The 21,534-nt window shown below is 36.2% G+C and overlaps 1 protein-coding gene across 1 annotated transcript; it reads right to left on the reverse strand.

The window, feature by feature from the left end:
* Positions 1-20,624: 20,624 nt before the first annotated feature.
* Positions 20,625-21,209, reverse strand: LOC145046806 (uncharacterized). Its single transcript, XM_078995066.1, has one exon. It carries the CDS (start codon positions 21,207-21,209, stop codon positions 20,625-20,627), a length of 585 nt encoding a protein of 194 aa, XP_078851192.1.
* Between the last annotated feature and the right edge of the window lie 325 nt (positions 21,210-21,534).

Genomic DNA, 21,534 nt, shown 5'->3' on the forward strand with positions numbered 1-21,534 from the left:
TTCCATATGAAATTGATATCTTCTATTTTATAATTACAGGGCATATGATCGGGTTGTACCTGTAATAAATTTTGCGAATTAATGTTAATATTAATTTCAACATAAGTGATTATGAGGAAGATCTGAAATAGATAAAGAACTTAACAAAGGAAATTTTGTTCAGATTCTGAGGCATCAGAGCACTGTCTTCTCTAGAAGCTCAAAAAGTAATGAGGAGTTCTCCTACAAACTGTGATCGAATTGGCCAATTTCATGGAAAAGGTACATCTATCTTTGATTGTTTGACCATGAAATTGAATGTTAAGGCCATATAAATATTTGATGCAAAGAAACTTTGGACCTATTAATCTACATTAATTAGAGCATACCCATGGCTATGAAATGTAGGATGTATGGGTTGGTTTGTATCATTAGTCACATTCGTAATTACTTCCTATGATAGGAATAGGATAATGATAATAATGACTTATGCCTTAAATTTTAAAAATTGATAAATTATACCTCAAAAACGTGAAATGGTAAACTACTTTTATCTTAGAATTTTAAAAATCTAGGATTAATACCTGAAGAACATGAAAACGCTTAGGAACCTTTGAATAGAAAAACATGCCCTGAAAATTTGGATCCTGATTTGGTATCGTAAAACTAGAAAAGAAATACAATCAACATTTGGTACATGAGTTTTGATTGTTGGTAGATGTAATCAAAATGTTTGTAACTTGTGTGAGCCAAAAAGCAGGGTTTGGATGTATGTACATTCATTTGCAACAACATTACTCAATTTTTTTGGCAGCATTTTTAGTAGTATCATGACATCCCTTCTTGATTACTATCATGGCTTGTGTTATCAATAACTATAAAATCAAGGATTAGGAGTATCTTTTACTTGTGATATCTAGATAAAGGACTTTTTTTTTCTTAAAAGCTCTTGTAATTTAATAAGATTTTTGTTCCAGGCAATTACTTGGTTTTTCTCGCAATAGGTAGGTCATCACCAATGATTGTAGCATGACATTGTGATGGTAAAGGATATAAATAATTATGGAGGGATAGGAATATATTGTCATCATTTTTTCATCTGTTTATGTTATTTCAGGGAACTAGAATCCAAACATAGTGAAGAATGCAATCCTAAGCTTTCCTTGTAATTAACAATCTTTGCCAATATTAACAATATTACAATATTACCCTTAATGTTGATTGAATGTAGGATGTCACATCGTGATTTGTCATATTGGATTCAATTTTCAACACAGGTAGCCTTAGAAGGCATTTCAAATTAAGTTTAGATTTGTATCTTAAGTTTTAGAAGTCAAAATATCATTCTTTAGTAGGATTCATTGAAGTTGGTTATGTTTTTAGGTATTTAGCCTTCTCTTCATACTCTTCATACATGAGGTAGCATTACCTAATTCAAGCCAATGTTATTTTCAATTGATTTAAATGCATTGATTTTTATATGCCATTAGTCGTCTACTTACTATGTTCACTTTTTTGCCCATGCATTCTTGAAAACAGAAACCCCTGAAGGGAGGGTTAGTGATTTACTTCTGTTACAATCTGATCATCTAAATTCAAATGATAACTTATTTTTATGGTTATTGTTCTAGGCTTATGGACTGGTGAAGAATCTTGCATTGATGGTTTACATAATCGTGGGGTCAGCTACATACCCGAATCTTGAGTTTTTGGAAAAATAGGGTACAACAAAATTTGAGGAAATATCGTTTATCTTACTAAAAAATATTTTCTTATTTAATAAAATCTAATCTTTTTACTTTAAAATTAGGAAATTGCTCCTGCTGTGATCCCTCAAGCTACAAAGATCTTTGTGAATGGTCTCTGGGTGGGAGTCCATTGTGACCCACACATGTTGGTGAGAACATTAAGGGAATTGAGAAGACAAGTGAGTAGAATCTTTTTGTAACATCCCGAAGTTCAGGTAATTCTAAATTCATCCTTATAAATCTACTTTATGTCCAATTTGTCCCGAAGTCCAAGAATTATGCTTTGAAGCCCTAGTGGTAATTTGGGCAGGAGAATTACGCTAAGCGTACATGTGTATACGCTGAGCATACTAGGGCGCGCCCTAGTATACTGGGCGTACACTTATGTATGCGAGGCATACTAATGTCAGGAGGAAACCCTAATTTTTAAGGTTTAAGGGGTATTTAAGCAACAATATGGCTCACTTCTCCACACATTTTCAGCCTCCACCTCCTTTGAGATGTTTTTGCAAAACCTAACATCTGAGTGTGTGTTTTGGAGCTCAAGTGTGTGTTCTTGGTGTATTGAAGGAAGAAGAAGATTCTTGGAGAAGCCTTGGTGTGGGAGCAACTTGTGAATATGGGATTCTTACCTTCTTGAGAAGCTCCAAAAGGTATAAAGCTTTGATCTTGACTTGTATTTCTTTAAGATATTTCCATGAGGAATTTATGTGTTTTTAGTCCCTTTTATTGGCCTTAATGAGTATGAGATACTCTAATACCAAAGGATTTGTCCTTTCTGAAGAAATGAGGTGCATTAAGTCATAAAAATGTTATCATGGCTCTTTTGGTGCATGCATGCAAGTTATAGAGATCCTAAGTGATTAAGACAAACTAGCATCTTGGTTTTAGGACTTAATAAGACATGAAAAACCATAAAGCTGGAAACTTTATGGTTTGGAACACCTTTTTAGACATGGATCTGAAATTAGACGTTTGACTTGTTGGATTAAGCACTTAATGGGATTTTAGGTGGTGCGAGGGTACGCCCCGCATAAGAGGAAGTACGCCCCGCATACTCGGTCAACCACCCCGATGGTGGTCAATGTGAGGCTTGGAGTACGCTAAGCGTGGGTCAGCTTGATGGGTTGACTCGATTGGGTTAACTCGGTTGACTTAGTGGGTTAGACCAGTTGACTTTGACCAAGTTAAACATTGGAGGTATTTTGGGATTTTGATGAAATTGGTCATTTGGTGGTAATAGGTATCGGTTTGAGAGCTCAGATTCGGAGTCGGGCCATATCAGTTCGGCTTAGTTTGCAAGGTGAGTTTTCCTTACTGTACTTACAGGTCGAAGGCACCGAGGCCGACCCTTTGGATTGTTATCCTGGGTTATCATATGATTGTATACTGTAGTGATCTATTAGATATGTATCCTGGTAGATAGGATGGTGTTATTCTTAGTGATCAGTAAGATCTGTCTATTTGTTATTGGCTGGTTATTTGTATGCTTGGCTGTTATATATGTGTGTTGACACGGTGTATGTGTGGTTAGGTTGAGGAGGTCCTACTTTATGCTGAAGGGAAACAAACTCAGGGCATACCGAATAGACTGAAGGCCAGTGGCGTGTACCAGTCAGGCCGAAGGCCCAAAGAATGGTCCAGATAGGCTAAAGGCCCAGTGTGGCGTACCGGTCATGCTGAAGGTTTTGTGAGCGTACCAGGTAGACTGAAGGCTTTGTATGCATGTTTTTTGTTGTTATTATTATGATTATGTAATGTGTTGGTATTTTGGGGGAAATCACTAAACTTTGGGCTTACAGTTTTGGGTTATGTTTCAGGTACCTCAGATGATCATGGGAAGGCAAGTGCGTGATCGTGCACCTCCACGTGTTTTGTTTTATGATTTTGGGAAAACTCTGATATTAAACATGTTTTGAAAACTAATTTGTAAACAATGATGATTTGTGGATTGTTTTTAAAAGTTTAAAATTTTCATGAATTTTATGGATGTAATACTTTTATAAATTGTCTTAAATTAAACTACTCTTTTGGATCTTGCATTCTTTTTCGAGTATTCTGTTTAATTATATGAATTCATGTTACGACTATTTCACATTTAATATTATCATGGACTGAAATTAGGTTGCCAAATTTTTTTTGCCAAGGGTACAATGGTGATTTTATATACTATTGAACTACACATTTTATTCACATGTGCTTTGGTATCAACGGGTGATATAATAGGATCAAATGAAAGCAGGGTGTTATTAAAGAAAGTAAAATCAATCAGTTGTACAATGACCATCTGATTTCTTCTATACAAGTCACAAAATGGGCAAAGCTTTCAAATAAAATGTAGAAGTTTGTGAAACAAAATATAAGTACCAATTTCCACTTTTCATTAAAAAAATCAGAGAAGCATGCTTAAAAGTTTGATGAGTATAAGGTAAGTCGACACCTTTTGAAACCTCATACTACTAGCATCTTGCAAATTTGGGAAAAAGAGTATGTTATTCTAAAAAATGGTAGGCACTGATATGATATAATTGAAAAAACACAAAACAATAATTCATTTATTGATCAACCCGTCTACCAGTTGGGTATTGCACTATGCTTTTAGTTGATTAATCAATAAGATTGGTATTATAGTTTATTTTAATAACAAATTTTGTGAATTTTCTTATAGTGAGTGATTAGTGATAATTCATATGTGAGAAGCCACATTGATGTCTTTTAAACATATAACTTTATTTAGATCTAATTTTGAGTATTTTTTTTCGTCACATAGATCACAATGCATTATCTATAAAAAAAAGATAAGCAAATTTATGTGATTTATATAACTATAATTGGGTAGACTGTGCAATACTAATATGGGAACAAACTATTGTCTTTTAATGTATTGCCACTTCATGCATATAACTAAGTTCTAAGTTATGATTCTTTTGTGTATAACATTAGGAATAAGATGCTTTGGTGTTATCCGCATTTTCATCAGAGCAACAACTGCATACAATAAGGCAATACCTGTAATAACTCCTATTTATGTTGATGGTGTAAGGTTAAGTTGAAAGGTATATTGGTCTTTATTGACAACATGATTAAGCTTGGCGAGTAATTGCAAGACTAAAGCAAGAATTAGATGAGGCCTGAACAATGTTGGCACATTTAGAAAGTTAAGCACCCTTATGATTATAAAAATAGTTTTTAGATTCTAATACTTGGTTAACTTGGTGTGACTGACAGTTGTTGAGAATGATGAGTTGGCCTAAGATGGTAAGAGAATCCGGTTAGGGATCTCAAATGGTATTATTCCAGAGTTAACAAACTGTAATGATGCACTTTCACAGCAAAGGGAAAAAAGACATTTATTTGTACTTACTAATCTTCTACTGGTTTCTTTTTTATTTAGGGGAAATTACGTGAAGGCCATTATATTTTGTCCATTTTGGTGGTTTAACCACTATATATCCGTCAATGAAAGCATCGTACTTTCAGTTCCTACAAATCTTTGCTAAAATTAATTGTTTCTTGTATAACATTCATTATTTGTAGTTATGAGTAAACTTTGGCTCTATACTATATTTATAAAACTACCCATAAGTTAGTACATTTTCATAAACCTTTTAATAGATTATAATAAAATATTATTTATTGGATAGTCATTTAATAAAAAAGTAAATTGTTTCACTAACATATTCATTATTTTGATTATTAGTAGTTATAAAAATACCATTTGAAAGTCAATGATATTCTTATTTTAATTTAATATATGTCTTTTTCATCATGAAAACCTGGTCGAATTAATACAACGAATTTTTGGTCAATATAATTGCCGGTTAAAGAATTGTTTTGAAGGGTCATTACTAAATGGATAATGACGGATTCTTTATAGGGGTTAACTTGATTATGTAAGGTTTTTTTCTTCTTTTCTAGTGTTTTAATAGGTAGCACTTTACTCTTAAGTGACACATGGAGTTCATGATGATCTTTGATGCATAAGACTTTTAATACCATCTTAACTTTAGTTTTCGGTTAATTATGTTTTACATGCATGCATTTCTATTATTTTTTCTTTGTTTAAAGTAACTATCTTTTTAAACATTAGTAGCAATGTAATTTTTTTAATCCAATAATAGTAGTGCACTTGCATTTGTTTTGCAATTTAATCTTTTTCTTTTTCTTTTACCTTCATGCAAATAACCGTTCTAACCTCATGTTATGTGGACCACATATTGAATTTATATTATCAATAGTATCAACAATGGTAATTATTGTTGTCTATTCTATTAAATTATGTATAGTTTATCTTTTATGTTTCTTCAATTTGGAAAACATTTTTTACATTTACTATACCTGATCTGTTCAGAAACTCTATGAAAATTAGCAATGTACTTAAAAGTAGGATGTTATAATTAACATCTCACCAAAGGGACTTGTTCCCAATGTATTGTCTATAAAAAAAATCAACTTTATATTAATGATATAACTATAATTTAGTATATTTGTCATAGTACAATTTCTCCAATCTGAAAAGAAATGAGAGTACTTTAGTATCATGTTTTATGATCATATTAAATGATTGAGGAACTATATCTTAATTGATCATCGAAGAACATCTTAGTGCAATTATATGACTAAGAAGAGGAATCGAATATTGTTGAAATGGTTCAATCAAGAGATGAGTCATACTTCGTTTCCAATCATGTATTAGAACCATGCCCTAGTTATTTCGAATCATATGTTGAAACTTATTTCGTACTAAATAGGTTTATAACACCTCATAAAATGTGGAGTAATAATGCTTTCTTACTCTAGCACATTAGAGTTTGATGTTGTGATGTTTTGGTTAAACAAAAATGATGAACTAATTTCGAGAATCCATTCTAACTTTTGAATATGTGTTTCTGCTCATCGAGGATTGTTCCTTAAGAGAAAAACTTATATGTCAAGAAGTTAGTGGGAGTCTTATTGATCTTGAAAAGTTTTTAGGAGTCAATCAGATTATGTATCCTATTATATAGGATGTTGATATGTTATATTGATTTGTTAGATCTGTATCCTGACATGTAGGATGTTGTTATGTTTTAGTGATTTGTATCCTGGTATATACGATGATGTTGTATGGTAGTGATTTGTAGATCTGCTTGTTTGTCTGTTAATTGGTTATAAGTTTATCTATTGCATATGTCAACATAGTATAGTTTTTGGGTTGATGCTTTACTGCTATGTGCATGAGCCAACAGACCGGGGGTAATCCAGTCCGATAGCTTTGGACCTGAGGGTATTCTAGTTCGATGACTGATTGGACCCATTGTATATTGACATTCCAGTCTGTTGACTAATTGGGCCAAGGAATTCTAGTTCAAGGATTGATTGGGTCGGGGGTAATCCAACCTGATGGATGGGGACCTGAGGTTATTCCAGTATGATGACTAATTGGACCCAACATGCATGATTGTATATGCTATCTATTTGTGTGGTGGTACTTTGGAGGAAATCACTAAGCTTCATGATTATAGTTTCAGTTTTATGTTTCAGGTACTTCAAATGATCAGGACAAAGTAAAGACTTGATTGTGCACATCATCTTGGATTTTTGTGAGATTATGATTTTGGGATACTCTGATTCATGTTTATGACTTTTGGAAATTATGATTTGTAACGCTTATGGTTTTGGATTGGTATCAAAAATAAAAACTTTTACCTCAAGTTTTGGGATGTTACGAATTGGTATCAGAGCCTAAGTTTTGAGTGAATTAAATGAGCATTCGCGTAAATCCAGACTCAAACTAAGGATCTGTAAAAGTTTTCGAAATTTTTTCAAATGTAACCAAAGAAGGATGAGATGTGTACGATTAGCCGGAGCAAGAAGGTGTACTGCAAAATACACACACGGTTATTTGCTTGTGATGATTACGACAGAATTGCATGCTAGTTTGTAGGCTAGGGATCCTCAGGAATTGCATGATATAATTACTTGATGATACCTAATAGCCTAGGAAAATATCTTGTTTATTAGATGAAATTGACATCATTACTGTAGTTACTTAATGTGTGTGTCATACTTCTACATAACTAAGATTTGATAGCCTAAGAATGTTTGATTTAGCCTCACTTTGTGTTCTTGTCTAATGAAGGGCTTAGGGTAAAATCCAGTATTCAACTGTCTATATGCACGAGTGGATATGGGGTTTGTGGAAGTTTCATGAGTGACTATGGGTGTAGTAGGCCAGTTGAGGAATGTTTAGACACTCTTGAGAGAGTAGACATTGGATATATGTGTATCTGTGACATCCCCCAATTTCTCGTCCAGAAAAGACCGATTTAGTTTATGCTTTTAAAATAAAATCAGAGTAATCTCCCAAAAGATGTTGCGGAATTTGTTCCCAAAACAAAATATAATAAAAATTTATCAAAGTATTTCTTTAAGAAATATATTTTCATTATATACCGAAACCTTGGGATGTCATGTTCCGATACAGACCATAAGCATAAATAGTACATCATAAGCCTTAGAATAGTTATTTACAACTACTGACCTATAATCCAAAAATCTTTCTTCATCATCTAAACTATGTTATGGGTCCACTACCTGTAATATAAAAAGCTGAGTGGGTCAGGCTTAGGAGCCTGGTGAGCATATAGAGTTTTCAACCCACAAATAATAATAATTTTATTAATTTCATCAACCAACAATAACTCTGATTACTCATTCCCGTTATCCTCACTTTACGTCCCTAAACACCTATCATAAGGGACCTAGCTTAAGGATCATCATCGGGATGGACTTTACTACTAAGGGGATTCCTCAGTCATATATGTACGTAAGGAAACCATGAGGGGGATGAAGTACACCAACGAACATATAGTTCACCAACACCTATAGGTTGCGAGGCTGCTAGCGTTCCACTAGACTCTCTAGAAAGGTCTGTGGTCATCATCTATACTCCGCTAGATGACTAAAACAACAACGACAACAGCAACATCGAGGCCTATCATCATTTTAACACACACCAACTATTTCATCTACCCATGTTATACCCAACATATTTGTAGATAAAAATACATATACAATTTAAATCATTTTAAAACCTGTATAAAACATTCATTCAACACCCATCACAAACAAATAAACAATTAATATACACATAGCACGTATTTTGTAAAAAATACTTCATATCTATGTGTAAGATGAAAGTAACTACACACTTAGTTGATTTAACGATAATCGGGCAACACTTCATTTCTTAAAACAATATTCTTTGATGAACCGGGATGTTTTCTCAAAAACCGGGCTTAACGTGGGCAGAGTTTCGGCTATAAAACTCTTTTTCTCGGGATCTTCGGGCTCTCCGGGGTTTGCTTATGGTGCTAAGATTATAAAATAGGCTTGGGGGTAATTTTTGCAATATAGAAGAAAGTAGAGGGTGAAATGATTGAATTTTTGTAACCAATATTCGGCTGGCTTCGGTTCCTATTTATAGGAGACCGAAGCACCTTAGTACGCGGGGCATACAACTCAAGTACGCAGGGCGTACTGCCTCGCACGCCTCTTCGTTGGGCGTAACTTCATATGTTGGGCGTACGAAGTGGATCAGCTCGGACGCATCAACACTTACACGAGTACGCTAGGCGTACTCCTTCTATACGTTGGGCGTACTCCCCTAGACCAGCCTTGAAGTTTGTGCCCTAAACTTCAAAAATTCGTAACTTTCAGATAGTAACTCCGTTTTTGACGTTCTTTATATCCACTCGTAGGTATGACCGTGCCCTACAACTTTCGTTTAGACTTCGTTGGATAATATTGACTTTATTTTTAAAGTTATATTTTAACATGGTGAGACAGGAAAAGTCCGTTAAAATTTCATAACTTCTTCATCCGATGTCCGTTTTCGTCTGTCTTTTTACCGTTAAGCTATAATTGACAAGATATTAAATTCTTGTTTAGGTTGTTTCGACTAAAAATCACTCGATCTAAAATTCGAGTTTCGGGCTGCATATTGCTATGCCAAATCTTAGAAAATTCATAGTTTCCTCATACGAAGTCAGATTTGGACATTCCTTTTATGTACGCTCTCAGTTTAACGAATACTAAGACTTTCATTTAGATCACTAAGTCTAAAAAGCACTTTATCATATATTCACTTTTTACGTCATACAACGTCGTGTCGGTTCCGTCGCGAAACTTCGAAAAGTCATCACTTCTTCGTTATAAATCAGATTTCGGTATTCTTTATATCTCTGGAATCCTTGTTTCAACCACAACAACTTTCTTCATAGATATCGGGTTTATCTAACATTTATTTTTGATGCTTTTTTTTATCCTTAACTCATTAAATCATAATAATTAAGCAATAAACACATAATAATCAAATAATACATCTTTATTATTTCAAAAATAAGTTACAAAGGTTGACCTAGACTATTACATCATCATCTGAAATACTTGAAACATTAAGCTGAAACTGTAAGCATGAAGCTTAATGAGTCCCCTCCGTAAAGTCCCACCATACAACATATAACATATACAATCATGCAGGTTGGGTCCAGTCAGTCATCGTACTGGAATACCTTCGGGGCCATAGCCATCGAGCTAGATTATCCCCGACCCAATCAGTTATCGGATTGGAATGCCAATATGCAATGGGTCCACTCAGTCATCAGACTGGAATACCCCCGGGTCCATAACTATCGGGCTAAATTACCACCAGTGTAACACCCCGATTTTTGGTGTGTATGCTTTTGCCCTTCATTTATCAAGTTGTGCATTTTGGCCCTTTAAGCTAGTACACGGGGCCTACCACTTGGTACGCTCAGCATGCTAGCTAGTGTGAATTGAGACAAGCGGGTGCCTATGTTGGCTGCACGCTACGGTATGTTGGGCGTACGTGTATCTTTCAGAAACCCTAATATAGGGTGTTGCACCCTATATATTCATCCTTAACATTTTAGGGTTGGACACATCTTTTGTCCCTCAACCTCCAGAAAACCCTAATCATCCTCTTAGCTTCCATTTTGCATCTTTGAGCTTTTGAAGTGAAATTTATATGGTTTGGGTCCATCTTTGAAGAACCAAGATGAAAGTGAAGTTCATTGCTTGGTGGTAGATTTGAGATCGAGGACTCTTCATCACATTGCAAGCTTCTCAAGGTATAGAGTTCAAACCTTGACTTATCAATGTCTAGTTTCCTTTATAGGTTGATTTGGCTCACGTTGGTCCATTTTTCATGGATTTATGGTTTGGGTCGACTTGATGGGATCTTTTCTCTATATCTAACCTTGTTAGAGGTTTCCTTGGCATAAAGGTGCCAACTTTATGGGGTTTTGATCATCTTTCATGCATTAAGCCATTGAATGGTTGTGCCTTTTGGATCAAGATTTGGGCCTGGGTCTTCCCCCAAACGAGGAATGAGGGGTAAAGTAGCCATTTACCATAATTTTGGACTATCAGATTAGATTGTACTTCAAGTATTGATTGGATGATTTTATGTTGTGATAGTGCAAGCATTTTAGTGAGCTAGCAGTCGGAGACTTCCAGTGTGATTTTAGCAGTGTAGGGTGAGTGTTCCTCACTGCATTTGTTGGGTCGAAGGCAGCAAGGCTGACCCTTTTGGATTGTTATCCTAATTATTGCATGATTGAGTATTGTAGTGATGTGTTAGATCGGTATCCTGGTAGATAGGATGATGTTATGGTGAGTGATTTGTAAGATCTATCTGTTTGTAATTGGCTGGTTAATTATATGATTATTTGTTATACATATATGTGTCAACACGGTGTATGAGTGGTTAGGTTGAGGCGGACCTGCTTTGTGTTGAAGGCCAACAAACCCAGGGGGTACCGGATAGACTGAAGGCCATTAGGGCATACCAATCAAGTCGAAGGCTCAGAGAATGGTCTAGATGTGTTGAAGGCCCGATGTAGCGTACCAGTCATGCTGAAGGTTCTATGAGCGTACCAGGTAGACTATGGGCTGGTGGGGCGTTCCACTTAGACTAAATTCTCTATATGCATGCTGTTTATTGTTATTACTCTAGTTTTGTGCAGTGTTGGTATTTTTGGGGGAAATTCACTAAGCTTTGGGATTACAGTTTTGGGTTATATTTTAGGTATCTCAGATGATCGCGGGAAGGCTAAGGCTTGATCGTGTACATCCTTATGTTTTGTTTATGATTTTGGGAAAACTCTAATATTGGACATGTTTTGGAAAATTATTTTGTAAACAAGTGATGATTTGGGATTGTTTTTAAAGTTTAAAATTTTTGTGAATTTTTGAATGTTACAAGTTGATATCAAAACCTTGGTTGAAGTGAATTGGATGAACACTCGTGTGAATCCAATATCAAACTAAGGAAAAATATTTTTTTCAAATAGCTTTCAGAATAATCAAAGAGGATGCGATGTGCACGATCAGTCGGAGCTAGTAAGTAGACCCCAAAATACCATACTGTTATTTGATATGTTAGAACTGCATGGTACTGATAGGTTAGGGATCTTCAGGATTTTGCATGATAGAATTGTCTGATTAGATGATGTCTGATAGCCTAGGGTTCTTCTTTAATGGAACTGACATCCTTACTGTAGTTGCTTAGTGTATGCATCACAGTCATGCATAACTAAGATTTTATAGCCTGAGAATGTTTGGTCTGACCTTACTTCCTATTATTGTTTGATGAAGGGCTCAGGATAGGATCAGATATTCGATTGTCTATAAGGTCCAGTGTTATGTATGGCTAGCATACACGAGTGTTGAAGGGTTGGTGGAAGTTTCATGGATGAGTGGTGTGGGGTCAGCTGTAATGCCGGTGTTTCTAGGATAGGCATTAATAATGATGTAATAGTCTAGGTCAACCATTGTAACTTGTTGTGAAGTAATAAAGATGTATTATTTGAGTGTTATGTGCTTTGTACTTAATTATTATGATTTAATAAATTAAGGATAAAAATTAGCATCGAAAATAATTATTAGATAAACACGATATGTATGAAGAAAGTTGTAGTGGTCGAAATAAGGATTCCGGTGATATAAAGAATATCGAAATCTGAGTTATAACGAAGAAGTTATGACCCGTTGAAGTTTCGCGACAGAACCGGCACGACGCTGTGTGACATAAAAAGTTAGTTTACGATAAAGTGATTTTTAGCCTTAGCGATCTAAATGAAAGTCGTAGTACACGTTAAACCGATCTAAATGAGGAAGTTATAAATTTTCTAAGATTTGGTATAACAGTATGCAGTCCGGAACTTGAATTATAGATCGATCGATTTTTAGTCGGCACAACCTAAACGAGAATCGAAGATCTTGTCGATAGTAGTTTAACGATAAAAAGACAGATGAAAACAAGAAGTCTAAACAAACGTTTTAGAGCACGGTCATACGTACACGTGCATGTAAAGAGCACGGTCATACCTACACATGCGTATAAAGAGCGTCGAAAATGGAGTTCGTATGCAAAAGTTATGAATTTTTGAAATTTGAAAACTAAAAATCGGGAGAGTAAGCTTAGCGTACAGGAGTATGCCCAGCATACTCGTGTTCACAGTCTAAGATTGGCGACGTCGCCTACTTGTAACGATGTAAAATTTTCAAACCAATTTTTTTCATTTTTCAATCATGGTAAATTACATATCACATTTCTCCAAAAATTCAAGTATATATTTCATAACATAATTACAAAAATAGTTTATCACAAATCCAAGATCCAATAATAAATATAACTCTAGCTCAGGTGTGTGTGTGTGTGTACAATCAAGCTGACGCCTTCCCGCGATCCTCGGAAGTACCTGAAACATATAACACATAGCACGGTAAGCACGAAGCTTAGTGAGTTCCCCAAAATTCCACACACATATAATTAGCCACTCGAGGTTATAGCTCTGTAAGACTCTCGAATCAATGTGTCTCAGTGGGACCCTCCAGTCCCACAACTTGTTGGACCCTCTGGTCCGGTCTCACTGCTCGTTGGACCCTCCGGTCCGATCTAAGTGAGGACCTCCGGTCTCATAGTTTGTTGGACCCTCCGGTCCGGTCTAAGTATCTCATAATATAGCACACAGTACATATCACACAGAAAATGCATAACTCAAGCAAGCACATAAGACCATCTGGTCACACATAATTACCACTCTAGTTAAAGTATAGTGAGAAGGTTCACCTCGTAAGAACTCAGATTATCTCGAACTCAAATCACAGGTCTACCCTCTGCCTATCACACACAATAATTATCCATAATTAATAACGGCTCTCACAAGGCCAGAGTAACCCTTCCATACACTCACACAAGGGTAAAAGACCATTTTACCCCTTAATGGGCTTAATAGACACATGTTGACCAAACCCTAAAAGTCAACTGAAAGCCAACGGTAGGGAGTACTTTGTGCATACTAACTCTCTAAGTTGGGCGTACTCGGCTGTCACGCAGGCATCGGACATGCTCGACCCCTACGTTGCGCATACAGGGATCACGCCCAGCGTACATCCCAATTTCACTCTCCTGACATTTTTGGTCTTAATCAGCTAAGACATATGCTCATATCTCAAATCTAGACTCCCTAATGTCTCTTAATCCATAAAGTCAGTGACTCTAAGCCTTTGCATGGCTGATTAGGTCACAAACACTCAAAACACCTATCCCTTATCCTCATGAAGCTCATAACTCATGCATGGCTCACTCCTAACGTCCAAGATTGGATTTTTATGACTCTACTCCACAAAATACACTGAAAAAGGGTAGATCAAGGTCTCTGGAGCTCATTATCTCATAAAGTCTCCATCTTTTTGGTACAAAACCCTCAAATACTTCATATGAATGAACCAAACAATAGAATGAGAAAGCTTGAAGCTTTATACATTTATGTAAATCTTTCCACACAGCTAAGCTCAAATCCAAACTCCTGGGGCTCTTACTCCTTCTTCTCCAAAGCTCCTTCTCTACTTCAAGAACTCAAGATTACACTCACAAGCTCTCAAATGCACTCTCCAGCTATAAGGACGAAGATTTAGGGTTAAGAGCGTTTGGTGTCTGGGAATGGTGGCCAAAAATGAGACCATCATGTCCTTTAAATAGGGAGCTCACTAAACATTAGGGTTTCATTATGGGCCTAGTACGTCCAACATACCCAATGGTATGCCCAGCGTACTAGGTGGCCTTCGCGTCACATGCACGCATTAGAGTACGCTGAGCGTACACTCTAGTACACCATGCGTACTCATTTACCACCTTTTCTATAATAAGGTCCAAAATGGACAAGAGCTCAAAAGATCAAGCTTTTACAAGATATACCTGGACTTGGGATGTTACACTACTCCTTCACATGGTTCACACGTGTTCGTAGCTTTGATGCGTCTGAAGTGATCCTTTCCTACGCCTAGCATACTTAGTGTACGCCCAGCGTAGTGGCTTGCAAGGCAGTATGCCCCGCGTACCAGGAAGTTACGACCAACGTAATGCCAGGCTGCAACCACTATAAATAGAATGCGAGGCCTTTCGAAAACTATTTACAAAATTTACACCTTTCACCCTTTTTCTCTCTTCTAAACTACACTAAATAACCTCAAGCCTAGAATACCTTCCTAGCATTATAAGAAACCCCCAGAGTGCCCGAAGACCGCGAGAAAAAGAGTTTTTTGAGTCGAAACTCTGCCCGCGTAAAGCCCGGTTTTTTAGAAAACATCCTAGATTTATCGAAAAGATTGTTTTAAGGGACGAAGTGTTGTCTAATCACCGTCTTATCAGGTGAGTGTGTAGTCACTTTCATCTTACACATAGATATGAAGTATTTTCGGCGGAAACACCGGGTGGTGCAACATCATTCTTCGTATCACAATTATATAACATACATTGAACAGTACTAAAGAAAATACATACCTTTATTGATAATTGAAAGTTACATAACTGTTTTTCTAGAACCTATTACATAATATCTGACTATGGCATACTTCTTAATGAACAGAAAGACAATAGTAAAACTTCTCCTGTTCGAATACATACCAGCTTTTCAAGATCTTGAAAACACATACATTTTAAAATATGTCAACATAAAATTAGTGAGTCCACAGGTTTTGACTTTATATAAAATTAACACATTTTCCAAGTTCAAAAGTATAGTTTTGAAAGTATCATTTTGACTCTTCAACATTTAATATATATATATATATATATATATATATATATATATATATATATATCAGGTATAATATTCTACTTATCAAATAAGTGTTATACCTAAACGTTCTTTGAACCTAGAGTATAAGTAGGGGGAAACTTATACATAACATTAATACTTGTATACAACAAAGTATAATGTTTCAAACAAATTGCTACCATAAGCCTGTAACCGCTGCTATGACACAATACCTCTGATAAAACACACTCATGATTTCCATGAGAAACAGCACCGTACGCTTCATCGACACAGGAGCAATAACAAGTAAAAGGATAGTTCGTCACCTGTTTATGGTTGACTATAGCTAACAATCACTAGTGGGGTTGTCAACCTGTATACTAATTATACATGACTTCCTCGCTCACACGGGATTAACGGTTACAGTTCATAGGGTTTCAACTAAGATCCCCAATATTAGTTGATGAATACAATTACTCATGTAGACTTCAACGACTTCCTATAGCCCTAACAACAAAAGCGTTTTCATTTCTAAAACCCTAAGTTACTAGACTTTGCTTTTAAACATTACTCCTAACTTCATAACATTTAGGCAGTATAACAACTATAACTTGAAGTAAAACCAGGTTTTATCATGACATAAAACCAATAACAACAACAACATATAGCATAACAAGTTTTATATTGACATAAAACCAACAATAACAACATACATACTTTTTAACATATAGAACTTCCGAATGTAACTTCGGAACTATATCGCACACAACATATATAGAATCTTAAGTATAACTCAAGATCTACATTAATATATTTCTATAATAATAGCATGCTAACAAGTTGACAATAGTTGTATATATTCAAAATATTATATTTGGAACAACTATATCTCGATTAATATAACTATCTATATTGATACTAATATACCATCATATAGACCTAATAGTAAAGTATATACAATATTTAGCATGTGTTTTCCCCCAAAAATATTAGAAAGCGGGGCCGTGAAACTCACCCTAGTAGCATGATTTTATGTAATCTAAGCAGAAACGGTCAGCGATACGAGGTCGTCGAGGCTCGGGATGCAAGATGGCTTCAGCAAGGGATGGAAATGGTGTAAGGAATAGTTGAGGTCGGACATGCTATTTATAGTAAGGATTTTGGACTCTCACATCGTGAGTTTTATAAAACTCACGTCATGAGTCTTGCATGCTCATCCCGTAGACTTGCCATTTGCGTCCCTAGCTTCGAAGGGTGGCCACGTGACTCCTCACGTCGTGAGATATCCTTGCTCACTTCGTGAGTTTGGATCTTATCCCTTCATAGCCTTGTCACACACCTTCTAGATTCCGATATGTAGCAAAATGACACCGCACATCGTGAATAAACCCTTGTTCACGTCGTGAGTTCAGTCAGATTAGGGTTTTTGATATCCGAATCTTCGGAAGGTCGTAACTTTCGCATACGAACTCCGTTTTTGATGTTCTTTATATCCATGCGTATGTATTTATGAGTAATACAACTATCTTTTAGACTACAATGGCTAATTCTAAGTCTATTTTAAATTCCTCTTATTATAGAGATATGTATTGTTCGGTTTATCACAACTTCCTTAATCGAAGTTAGATTCAAACGTTCTTTATATCTTTGGAATCGTATGGACATATACTTTGAGTTATATTATATATAAAAAAATTCGTATTTGTATTAGAATTTCTCATGAACTACATAGTATGTTTATCACATTACTAGTTTACAAAATCACATTACATGATTGGTATAATCATATATGATTGTCTATTGACCTATTTTGACTAGTGTTACATTCTCCCCCCGTTAGAATAATTTCATCCCAAAATTTATCTTGTGGATGGGATTGTGTCAAATAGTTGAGGGTAATTTTCTTTCATCTGATCTTCACGTTCCTAAGTAAATTTCGGTCCTGGTAAAGAGTTCCATCAAACTTTCACTATGGGAATACGATTTTGCTTTAATCGTTTGACTTCTCGATCCATGATCTCAACATGTTCTTCTACAAAGTTGAGTTTGGTATTGACTTGTATCTCGTCGAGAGGTACAATAAGAGTGTCATCGGATAGACATATTTTGAGATTTGATACATGAAAAACATCGTGTACATTACTTAGCTCTTGAGGCAACTTGAGTTGGTATCCGACAGAACCACTTCTTTCTAGAATTTCAAAAGGTCCTATATACCGTGGGTTTAGTTTGCCTTGCTTCCCGAATCGAATGACACCTTTCCAAGGAGAGATCCTCAACATTACTTTGTCTCCAACTTGGAATTCTAAAGGCTTACGTCTTACGTGGGCATAGCTCTTTTGACGATCACATGCAGCCTTTAATCGATCCTTAATTGCATGATCTTTTCAGTTGTCTCATGGATTATTTCTGGTCCAGTACGTAAGGTATCGCTTGTACGTTCTCTGGCCAATTGTGTATCTCCAACTTCTGCCCAACATAGAGGGGAACGACATTTTCATCCATAAAGAGCCTCAAACGGTACAGCCTTGATGCTGGTGTGATGATTATTGTTGTAGGAAAACTCAATTAACGGTAAATAAGTATCCCATGCATTTCCAAAGTCTACTACACAGTCTCGGAGCATGTCTTCTAATGTCTGAATGGTTCTCTCACTCTGACCATCAGTCTATGGATGGTAAGCTCTACTCATATCTAGATGCCAAAATCGTGAAGTGAATCTACTATCTCGATCAGAAATAATAGAATTTGTTACTCCATGCAACCTGACAATTTCCTTAAGATAAACTCTAGTCAGCTTCTCCATCTTGTCGTTCTCCTTAATTGGTAAGAAATGGGCGGACTTAGTCAATTTATCGACTATTACCCAAATAGTGTCGAACCCACTAGGAGTTTTGGGTAAATTAGTGATGATGAAGTCCATTGAAATCTGCTCCCATTTCCATTCCGGTATTTTTGGTTGTTGAAGTAAACCTAAAGGCTTTTGATGTTCTGCCTTTACTCTAGAACAAGTCAAACATTTGCTTACATAAGTAGCAATTTCTGCCTTCATGTTTGGCCACCAATAATGTACTTTTAAATCCAAGTACATTTTTTTAAAGCCTGGATGCACGTAATATCTGGACTTGTGGGTTTCTTCTAAGACCAAGTCCCTGACTCCACCGAACTTAGGCGTCCAAATTCGGTTCATAAAGTATCGCGTTTCGTCATCTTTTTGTATAAGTTGCTTTTCCATTCCTCGCAAAGCTTCGTTCTTGATGTTTTCTTCTTTTAGAGCCTCAAGTTGAGCTTCTCTAAGTTGTGCGGTAAAGTTAGAATGGGTAGTTATAGTTAATGCTCGTACCCGTCGGGGTTTAATATATTCTTTCCGGCTCAAGGCATCTGCTACCACATTTGCTTTTCTGGGATGATAACGAATCTCACATTCTTAATCATTCAACAATTGAACCAATCTTCTTTGTCTCATATTAAGATCTTTTTGGTTGAATATGTGTTGGAGACTCATGTGGTCGGTAAAAATAATACACTTAGTACCGTATAAGTAATGTCTCCAAATTTTTAGTGCAAAAACTACAGCTCCCAATTCAAGATCATGGTTAGTGTAATTATTCTCATGCACCTTAAGTTGTCATGATGCATAAGCAATAACTTTTCCTATTAGCATCAACACGCATCCCAATCCTTGATTTGATATGTCGCAGTACACGACGAAATCTTCTGTCCCATCTGGAAGGGATAGGATTGGTGCACTACACAACATTTTCTTCAATTTCTGAAAAACAACTTCTTTTTTGTCTTCCCATATGAACTTCGTATCCTTCTGGGTTAGTGTTGTAAGCGGCTTGGCTATTTTAGAGAAATTCTCTATGAATCTGCGGTAATAGCCAGCAAGGCCTAGGAATTGACGCACTTGTGTTGGTGTCTTTGGTGCGTTCCAATTCCTAATTGCCTCGACTTTGGATGGGTCAACATGAATTCCTTCATTGCTAACTACATGACCTAAAAATTGTACTTCTCTATTCCAAAACTCGCATTTGGAGAATTTAGTGTACAACTTTTCTTTTCTTAGTAGCTCCAAGATTATTTGTAGGTGTGGACCATGTTCTTCCTTCGTTCGCGAATATATCAATATATCATCGATAAATACTATCACAAATTTATCCAAGTATGGTTTGCAAACGCGATTCATGAGATCCATAACACTGCTGTGGCATTGGTAAATCCAAAAGACATAACTAAGAACTCATAATGACCATAACGAGTTCTAAATTCGGTTTTTGGAATGTCATCTTCTTGTACCCTGAGTTGATGGTATCATGATCTAAGATATATCTTTGAGTAGTAGCTAGATCCTTGTAGTTGATCAAATAGATCATCAATTCTTGGAAGTGGATAACAATTCTTGATTGTTAGCTTGTTCAGCTCCCGATAATCAATACACATTCAAAAGGATCCGTCCTTCACCTTGACAAACAAGATTGGTGCTACCCAAGGTGAAAAACTTGGTCAGATAAAGCCTTTGTCAAGAAGTTCTTGTAGTTGGCTAGATAATTCTTGCATTTCAGATGGAGCCAACCGATAAGGAGATTTCTCTACTGGTACTGCTCCTGGAATTAAGTCAATTCGAAACTCAAATTATCGGACGGGAGGTAATCCAGGTAGATCTTTAGGAAACACATCAGGGAAATCACATACTTGAGGTATGTCCTTAATTTATTTTGTCTTTCTCTTCCTATCTACAATGTGAGCTAAGAATGCGCTACATATCTTATGTAGATATTTCTGGGTCTTAGTACAAGAGATGACTTTGAGGTAGTCGTATGGCTTTCTCATGACATAAAATTTCAGCGCGGTGTGAAGATAACCAATCCATGCCAATTATGACATCAAAACTACCGATAGGCATTGGCATGAGGTTGACGTGAAAAAGGTAGTTGTTAAGCGTTAACATACAGTTTTCTAGGATTTCATGTGTTTTCTCAGATTGTTCGTTAGCGAGTTCTTCTTCATAGCTTTCTTTTAATCTGCTAGACTCATCACTTAACAATTTTCTAAATGTCGGAGTTATAAAACTTCGATCTGCTCCAGAGTCAAAGAGTATAGTAGCATATAAATTATCTATAAGAAACATACTAGATACGACCGAAGGGTCCTGGATAGCCTCTTTGCTTCCGATCACAAACACCCTGCCACGTCCTATTCCTCCTTGACTCCTTAACTTTGGACATTCTTTCTTGATATGTCCAACCTCCCCACACTCGTAGCATTTTCTTCCTTCACCACGGCCTGTCCCATTTTTGGTTTGTTGATCAACTGTTGTAGGTGTTGTGCTCCTGTAGTAACTAGCAGTATGCCCCTTTTTCTTGCACTTCATGCAGACAAAATAGTTACCTGGATGATGACGGTTGCACTGATTGCACCATGAAGATTTTGGTTGTGTAGGTACTGTTGTTGTGGCTGCATAATTGATTGCCACTTCTTGATTGTTTGGGATTCTTCCTATTAAACTTTCGCTTGTTTGTTCTAGATTTGGGGGACTCAGCCTTTGAGATTACTTTTGTTCCTTGGATCTCTGTGAGGGTTAGCTGATGAGTTATCCTCTTGGTGTTGTCATAAGTCGTAGACTTTTGGGTGAGTATGTGATCACTTTCTTCTAACACATATATATTAAGTATTTGCTATGAAATACGTGCTATGTG

This window comes from Lactuca saligna, chromosome 5, assembly GCF_052625555.1.
Source record: "Lactuca saligna cultivar CGN05327 chromosome 5, ASM5262555v1, whole genome shotgun sequence".
In the NCBI taxonomy this organism is placed as follows: Eukaryota; Viridiplantae; Streptophyta; class Magnoliopsida; order Asterales; family Asteraceae; genus Lactuca; species Lactuca saligna.

Bases quoted from the DNA above. Each gene is read 5' to 3' on its own strand.
- LOC145046806 (XM_078995066.1), bottom strand. From the start codon at position 21,209: ATGAAGTGCAAGAAAAAGGGGCATACTGCTAGTTACTACAGGAGCACA.